This window comes from Cebus imitator, unplaced genomic scaffold (assembly GCF_001604975.1).
Source record: "Cebus imitator isolate Cc_AM_T3 unplaced genomic scaffold, Cebus_imitator-1.0 Scaffold9, whole genome shotgun sequence".
NCBI classification, from domain to species: Eukaryota; Metazoa; Chordata; class Mammalia; order Primates; family Cebidae; genus Cebus; species Cebus imitator.
Window position 1 is genome coordinate 10,877,037 of NW_016107324.1, and position 9,104 is coordinate 10,886,140.

The 9,104-nt window shown below is 38.9% G+C and overlaps 1 protein-coding gene and 1 non-coding gene across 3 annotated transcripts in view; both read left to right on the forward strand.

The window, feature by feature from the left end:
- The window catches only part of SLC30A4 (solute carrier family 30 member 4), a 31,383-nt gene extending 24,654 nt beyond the window's left edge, over positions 1–6,729 (forward strand). The window contains exons 4-8 of one of the 2 annotated variants that reach the window (XM_017545409.2): positions 1,277–1,430; positions 2,962–3,163; positions 4,255–4,360; positions 5,126–5,260; positions 6,494–6,729. In XM_017545409.2, the coding sequence (XP_017400898.1) occupies positions 1,277–1,430; positions 2,962–3,163; positions 4,255–4,360; positions 5,126–5,260; positions 6,494–6,648 (752 nt within the window). In that variant the 3' untranslated portion in view covers positions 6,649–6,729. The remainder of the gene's footprint in view (positions 1–1,276; positions 1,431–2,961; positions 3,164–4,254; positions 4,361–5,125; positions 5,261–6,493) is intronic. The other variant, XM_037744514.1, reaches the window with a different exon arrangement.
- On the forward strand, positions 147–250 carry LOC119473910. Its single transcript, XR_005203167.1, has one exon. It is a non-coding gene; the product is annotated as a small nucleolar RNA U13 (small nucleolar RNA).
- Positions 6,730–9,104: the final 2,375 nt, after the last annotated feature.

Sequence of the window (9,104 nt, forward strand, 5' to 3'; positions counted from 1 at the left end):
GGAGTCCAGTAGCACACAGTTCACTGCAGCCTCGACCTCCTGGGATTAAACAATCCTCCCACCTCAGCACCCCAAGTAGCTGGGACTACACGCACTCACCACCATGTCCAGCTAATTTTTAATATTTTTTAGAGATAAGAGTCTTGATCCTCTTGTAGTTCGTAAGTGTGATAGTTGGGTGTTCACATACATGTGTGAGATGTGCCACCCTGGAAACTTGTTACAACATTGGCACATTATCCATTTGACATGAAGGGAAGGAAAAAACAAAAAGAGATGGAGGCTCACCATGTTGCCCAGGCTGATCTCAAACTCATGGGCTCAAGTGATCCTTCTGTCTCAGCCTCCCAAAGTGTTGGGGGATTTATAGGCATGAGCCACCGCACCTGGCCTATTACTGACATTTGAGTGTACCTTTTAATATCAAAAAATTAGTCTGTGGTCACATATGTTACAAATCTTTTTTCTCATTTTGTCATTTTTTACCTTGCATGGTAAAAATACACATAATGATCTGTAAATATACATAATTTGACTCTGGAGAGAGATGAGTGGAGGATGGGGAGAGATAAGGGTCAATTAGTGGAGGATCCAGATCAGTCAAGTTGCTAAACAAGTTGTTTTTTCTATACATGCTAAACACTTTTTAAATAAGAAAAACGATTAGCCAGGTGTGATGGCATGTGCCGGTAGTACCAGCTACTTGGAGGCTGAGATGGGAGGATCACTTGAGCCTGGGAGATCAAGGCTGCAGTGAACCATGATCATGATCAGGCCACTGCATTCCAGCCTGGGTGAGAGAGTGACACCCTGTCTCAAAAAATAAGAAAAATGACGTGACAAGGCTGGGCACGGTGACTCACGCCTGTAATCCCAGCACTATGGGAGGCTGAGTTGGGTGGATCACTAGGTCAGGAGTTCAAGACCAGCCTGGCCAAGATGGTGAAACCCCATCTCTACTAAAAATACAAAAAATTAGCTAGGCATGGTGGTGCATGCCTGTAATCCCAGCTACTCGGGAGACTGAAGCAGAGAATTGCTTAAACCTGAAAGGTGGAGGTTGCAGTACGCCGAGATCGTGCCACTGCACTCCAGCCTAGGTGACAGAGGGAGACTCTATCTAAAAAAAAAGAAAGAAAGAAAGAAAAATGGTGTGACAAAAATTATATGAGACTTTTATCTCCTTAGAGGAAAGAATATTAAAAAGACTGTTTCATTGGATGAAGTATAATAACCATACTGAAAATGTATTTGTTACATATATTTTTCCCTCTAGAGGTTTTGTCAGCTATGATTAGTGTGCTGTTGGTGTATATACTTATGGGATTCCTCTTATATGAAGCTGTGCAAAGAACTATCCATATGAACTATGAAATAAATGGAGATATAATGCTCATCACCGCAGCTGTTGGAGTTGCAGTTAATGTAATGTAAGCCCTGTTTTTTTCACATTAATATTTTCAAGTACTGTGAACTCAGAGACTATTGCATATGCATTTAGTAATGTGCAGTGATATTTTGATATTTTAAAAATTATATAGGTCATTAATTTTTCTTATGAATGAAACACTTTGGACATTATAAATTCCTCATTAATTTTCTCAGGTATATTGGAGATTGAGTCAAAATCATGAATTTAAGTAGGATGAAGTTGTTTGTTGTTTAAGTTTTAGATACTTTTATGTTAAGTAGACTTTTTTTCTTAAACTATCAATTTTTTTCCCTCAAAACCTTTTAGGGAAGAAACTTTTGAAAGTTTAACTTAGGCCAGGTACAGTGGTTTACACCTATAATCCCAGCACTTTGGAAAGCCAGGGTGGGAGGCTCACTTAAGCTCAGGAGTTCAAGACAGCATGGCCTAACATAGTGAGGCCTCATGTCTACTCAAAATAAAAATTAGCTGGGCACGGTGGCTCGTGCCTGTGATCCCAGCTGCTTGGGAGGCTGAAGTGGGAAGGTCACTTAAGCACAGGAGATCAAGACCGCATTGAGCTATAATTGGGCCACTGCTCTCCTGCCTGGGAAACAGAGAGAGATCGTGTCTCAAAAACAAACAAAAAAAAGAAGTTATAATCATTTAGACTAGCGTTAGCAATTTTTTTCTGTAAAAGGCTAGTCAACATTTTAAGCTTTGAGATCTATGTATTCTCTTCTTTTTTTTTTTTTCTTATTTCCCTCCCCCTCCTTCTGCCCATATATTCTCTTTCAAAACTACTCAACACTGTTGTTATAAAACAAAAGCAGCCACACTTAGAATGTAAACAAACGAACCTGGCTGTGTTCCAAATGAACATGGCTGTGTTTTTTTTTTTTATGTAAAAAGAAAAATCAGTGAGCCAAATATTATCTGCCAGCCACAGTTTACCAATCTGCCCTAGTGGCTTCTATTTGTACTTAGAATGAAATCAAATTTTTTGCTGTAGCATTGTTAATAAGACTGCATACCTCTACAACTCATCTCTTGACACTTTTGCTCACTTTATTCTGACCACAGTGGCTGTCTTTCTTTTTCAAGTACAAAGAGCACATTTTCACGTTAGGGGCTTTGCTTTGCTTTTCTTCTGCCTAGAACCCTCTTCCACCACTTGCTTTCTGACCTCCTTCAGGTATCTGCTCAAGAGAAAATCTGAGAATCCTTCCCCTAACACTCTGCCCATCATCTCCATCCCCTTAAAATGCTTTATGTTTCTCTAAAGCATTTCACATTGCCTGGCTATACATTATGTGTTTATTTGTTGGCTTCTCTGCTTTCTCTACTAGAACATAAGCTCTGTGGGGGTAGGGATATGTCTATCTTATTACCGTTTTGACCCCAGCACCTAGAACAGTACCTGATAAATAATAGGCACTCCAAATTTATTAAAAAGGTGAGTTCCATGTTACCTCATTAGTGTCTGACTAGTAACAAATGTTTTTGTCAATATTAGGAAAAATAATAATATTTTCTTTTATTTTTAACAGAATGGGGTTTCTGTTGAACCAGTCTGGTCATCATCACTCCCATTCCCACTCCCGGCCTTCAAATCCTCCTGCCATAGGTTCTGGGTGTGAACGCAACCATGGGCAGGATAGCCTGGCAGTGAGAGCTGCATTTGTACATGCTTTGGGGGATTTGGTACAGAGTGTTGGTGTGCTAATAGCTGCATACATCATACGATTCAAGGTAATATGATTGCTAATTTTTCTATTTTAAAATGTATTTAATTTCAACATGACAACTAAGGCTGATTGTCTTTTATTAGTATACTGGACACCAATGCCAGTTCTATTCATTTTACATTGATGTAAGTTTACTTGACCATCATTAAAGTTCTTTTGCTAGCAGTAAACAAAATTATATCACCTCACAATGTAACTTATCTGTATTTGGCTTTTGTAGTGCCTTCACTGAATAACAAATTTTCTTCTCTTTTTTTCTTTTGAGACAGAGTCTCAGTCTCTCGCCCAGGCTGGAGTGCAGTGGCACAGTCTTGGGTCACTGCAGCCTCTGCCTTTCAGGCTCAAGTGATTTTCATGCCCCAGTCTCCCAAGTAGCTGAGATTAGAAGCACACGCCACCATGCCCAGCTAATTTTTGTATTTTTAATGGAGACAAGGTTTTGCCATGTTGGCCAGGCTGGTCTCAAACTCCTGAGCTCAAGAGATCCACCCACCTCAGCCTCCCAGAGTGCTGAGATTACAGCATGAGCCACCATACTTGCACAGATAACTGTATTTTAAGTCTCGTGATTGAATTGCTAGGTAGTGAAATGTGCTGTGGACCAAAAATCCAGAGACCTGGGTTGGTTCTAGTTTTGGCTCTGCTGTTAGTGCTTTGACCTTGAGAGCAAGTACCTCAACTCGAAACTTGAGTTTCTTCTTCATTACAAGGGGCTTAGACTAGTGGCTGCTAAAACTGTTTCCAGAGCTGGGTACAGAGCTGTACCTATGATAGCAAGACACACACACACACACACACACACACACACACACACACTTCACACACATACACACACACTTCTTTCCAGCTCTGATATTCTAGAAGATTTGGAGACAGCACAGGGAACAATAGAACAAGTGATTACATTTCTGGAAATAGGTCCCATGAGGCAAGTGATGTAAATGTCTAGGATAAAGATGCTTCTCAATTATAATATCCAACTTTTAAAGTTAATGTATAGTCCTGCTAAAGAAAATCAATATTCCTTGCTTTGCTTTGTAGTCTGTTTTATGTCTGTCTATATTTAATCATAAATTTTTATCTGTTACTCTTTAGCCAGAATACAAGATTGCTGATCCCATCTGTACATATGTATTTTCATTACTTGTGGCTTTTACAACATTTCGAATCATATGGGATACAGTAGTTATAATACTAGAAGGTAAGATCTCACTAATGTCTTTATTATGAGTTTATTACTTCCCTAAAGCAGATTAGGAGTCACAGGATATTCTGAATAGGAATTACATCTTTTGCTTTCTACTAATACCTATTAGGCCATATAACAGTACCTTACATGTATATAACATATAAGGATCAATGCACTTTCCCATCTCTTACCCATTTGACACTTATAATAGTTAAGCAAAGTAGGTAAGGCAGATAATGTGGCAAATTATCTCCATTTACAGATAAGAAAATTGAGGTTCAGAGGGATAACATACTTTGGTTAAAGTCATGTTGCTAATAAACCATAGCACTAGGACAAAAATGCAACTCTAGGTAGGATTTCCTTAATTCCCACTTAGCTTGTGACTTTGTTATATTTACTGCATCCTTCCCTTAGTGATATGTATAAACATGAAAATAAAAGTTCTCAACAATAGGTTTATCATCACTATATGTTCTTCTCTTTCCTTTTTTTTGTCTATCCTAGCTTATCTGCTAATGAAGTATTCTGGTTTGATTGGCATTTCTTCTTAATGAGAATGAATATGTTTTTAAAATATGTATTACCCTCTTGTATATGTTTTACATTTTTAATAAAAATATATGCGTACGTGGTTTTCTTGAAGTATTAATATTTTAAAGTATTTGTTTAAACTGAATTTAGTAAAGCCATTTGTTTTCTTTGAGAAATACCGGTAATGTAAAAGTTCTCTTTTTCCTAAATAAATTTTACATATAAATTACATATTCCTAATAGGTGTGCCCAGCCATTTGAATGTAGACTATATCAAAGAAGCCTTGATGAAAATAGAAGATGTATATTCAGTGGAAGATTTAAATATCTGGTCTCTCACTTCAGGAAAATCTACTGCCATAGTTCACATACAGCTAAGTATGTTGCTGATGGTAAACGTGGGCCTGGGGTTTGGTGGAGTTCTGTCTTTGAAACTAAACATCCATGCATATAATTATGTAGGAAGACTTATCTACTGAAAAGATTTGTGTTAAGGGAGGGGTGAGGCTCTTTAAAGGGTAAGTTGCAGGTCAGTCTTGATACCAGAACAGTAATTTTTTTTTTTTTCTAGACTGAGTCTTGCTCTGACGCCCAGGATGGAGTGCAATGGCATGATCTCAGTTCACTGCAACCTATCCCTTCCAGGTTCAAGCAATTCTTCTGCCTCAGCCTCCTGAGTAGCTGGGATTACAGGCTCCCACCACCACGCCCAGCTAATTTTTATATTTTTAGTAGAGCCAGGGTTTCACCATGTTGGCCAGGCTGGTCTTGATCTCTTGACCTTGTGATCTGCCCACCTCCCAAAGTGCTGGGATTACAGGCGTGAGCCACCGCACCTAACCCAGAACAATAATTTTCCATCTCTTTAGATAAGATATTACAAATTGATTTTAACCTTCAGATTAAAGGTAGTAAGAATTTTTCTCAGCCAGGTACAGTGGCTCATGCCTGTAATCCCAGCACTTTCGGAGGCCAAGGTAAGTGGATCATCTGAGGTCAGGAGTTCAAGACCATCCTGGCCAACATGATGAAACTCTGTCTCTCCTAAAAATACAAAAATTAGCCAGGTGTGATGACATGCACCTGTAATCCCACCTACTTGGTAGGCTGAGGCAGGAGAATCGCTTGAACCCAGGATGCAGAGGCTACAGTGAGCTAAGAAGGGCCATTGCACTCCAGCCTGGGCAACAAGAGTGAAACTCCATCTCAAGGGAAAAAAATATATATATATATTTCTCATGCTCTTTTCTACATAGGAAAAGCCAGATTTTTACCTTGTTATTTATCTCACAGATTGATGCTATTGATGTTTTTTAATCAAAATAATACATGCATGAGGTTTACTTTTAATGTGCATAAGATCTTTTAATGACAGGTTATTGATGTCTGGTATTCTTTCTCTACCTGAGGGTAGAGAGACTGGAGAGGTTAGAATAATGAGAAGCCATTAAGGATGTATAAATTGACATACTTCTCTAACAGAATAGCTTAGAGAGGATAGAAATCAGACTGATAAAAATACATTCCCAGTATATTTGGGGTTTCTTTTCTGTATCTTATTAGAGGTGTAATTGTACAATGAATAGTAATGATATTTTCTTGACATTGCAGTTCCTGGAAGTTCATCTAAATGGGAAGAAGTACAATCCAAAGCAAACCATTTATTATTGAACACATTTGGCATGTATAGATGCACTATTCAGCTTCAGAGTTACAGGCAAGAAGTGGACAGAACTTGTGCAAATTGTCAGAGTTCTAGTCCCTAATTTTATATATTTTTGGGACTCCTGCCTTATTTATCCTGCAGTCACAGACTTGAGAGCAATAAATGCAAACCTAAATGAGAACATGGAATCCCTGACAGCGGTGTCCATATCAAGCAACAGTCTCTCAATTACAGTCACCCCAGCCTGACAGTGCTAGTCTCTGTTTCATGGTAAAATGAGACTTTGCCATAATTTTCAGATGAAGATGTTCCCCAAACACTGTTTACAGAATGAGACATGACTACACATACCTCATAGAAGACAATCCAAGATTATACGTCATTAATTTGACAGAGTACATGTCTTAAAGGAAGCATCAAGAATTCATTATTTCCATTTAAAAATACTTTTTAAGGGCTGGGTGCTGTGGCTCACGCTTGTAATCTCAGCAGTGTGGGAGGCCGAGGCAGGTGGATCACAAGGTCAGGAGTTCAAGACCAGCCTGGCCAACACAGTGAAACCCCGTCTCTATTAAAAATACAAAAAAATTAGCTGGGTTTGGTCGCAGGTGCCTGTAATCCCAGCTATTTGGGAGGCTGAGGCAGGAGAATCACTTGAACCCAGGAGGTGGAGGTTGCAGTGAGCCAAGATCGAACCACTGCACTCTAGCCTGGGCGACAGAGCCAGACTCCATCTCAAAAAAAAAAAAAAAAAAAACTTTTTAAGGCTATTTTATATTAAGCCAGTGCTGGAAAACTGAATTTTTAAAATTATATATAATAATCATGACACCCAGCTTCTGGAATTGCTGCTTTCTTATTACAGAAATTACTACCCAACAGATTTCAGAAATTACTAGTAGTTATCCTGAAAATGGAATAAGCATGTATTCCTACGTGTTTCAGAAATTTTTTTTCATAAATAAGTCTTAATGATACTGTTATGGTTAAACTTTATAAACAGCCTTTTACAGATACTACAGGGTTTTGAATCTCAAAGTTAACATTTTTGATTATTTATAACCTTAGAACCAAATCTTTACATATTATGGTCACTGTCATTAAATGATTTAGGAAATACTTTCAGTATTATTCTGAATGGCTGTTAGTCTTAAACTCAAATTACTGTTTGATGATTTAAAATGAGATAAAGGAACGAGGATGGGGGCTGGAGTTTCAGGTTTATGTCTTCCCAACATCACTTTCATCATTCATGGAATTGTCTTAAAAAAGCAAGAGATTGCAAAATGTAAACAATAATCTCTGTCCCTTTAAGAACTGCCAACAGTTGGTACAAAAAGCATCATACGTTGGTTCCTGCCTCCACACCAAGTCGTCTGTGTAGAGGGTTCAGTTTATAATTCCCACCTTTCACATATAGTTTAACATTACTCCAGAGAGAATTTTATGTTTTACGATATGGGTTATGGTTTTTTTTCTCATCCCTAAGAGGCGAAGAGGGTTATGTTTTATGATACATTTGATGTTTTATGATATGGGTTAGGGATTCTCTGTGCACTCCAGAATCCTAAAATTCAATTTTGAGGGTTTCCAATAGTATCAAAGCAGAAATGCCCAAGGGGTTGGGGGAGGATATTTCTTTGAGAAAACAGAAATGTAAAGGATTTTTGACCTTATGTATGTGTGTGGTTTTGTTTTTGTTTTTGAGACAGTCTCACTCTGTCACCCAGCTGGAGTGCAGCGGCGTGACCTCTGCTTACTGTACCCTCTGCCTCCTGGGTTCAAGTGATTCTTCTCCCTCAGCCTCCCAAGTAGCTGGGACTACAGGTACGCGCCACCACCCCAGCTCATTTTTTTGTATTTTTAGTAGAGACGGGGTTTCGCCATGGTCTCAAACTTCTGTCTTCAGGTGATCTGCCCACCTCCCAAAGTGCTGGGATTACAGCATGAGCCAGCACGCCTGGCCTGTATGTGTGTGTTTTAAAGCAAAGCATTAGATAGGGATGGACATTAAATCTGTGTGGCAGGGAAACTAAACATAGAGGTTTCCAAACTGAAGGCAACCTAATTTGTAAATGCCCCTGTTAAAGAGGCAGCTTGACTGGTCATGTTTCATTTCACAGCCATTGGTTTTAAGATTACCTTTTATGCACATTTGGAGTCCCTTTTCTACAGTGACAGTTTCTTACATCAAGAATGGCTATGGTTCTTAGGCTCCTCTAAGAACCAGAGTAGAGTAACAATATACCAGGCAAATTGTGAGTTGAAATTCTAGTTAGGCATGCCAATGACTTACAATATAAATGAAGAATAGGAAACATTTCATCATCTTACTATAAATAAACCTAACATAAGAAAACCCAGATTTACCTATAAGATTGTTGGGAGTTAGGCCGGGCGCGGTGGCTCAAGCCTGTAATCCCAGCACTGTGGGAGGCGGGTGGATCATGAGGTCAAGAGATCGAGACCATCCTGGTCAACACGGTGAAACCCTGTCTCTACTAAAAATACAAAAAATTAGCTGGGCATGGTGGCGCGTGCCTGTAATCCCAGCTA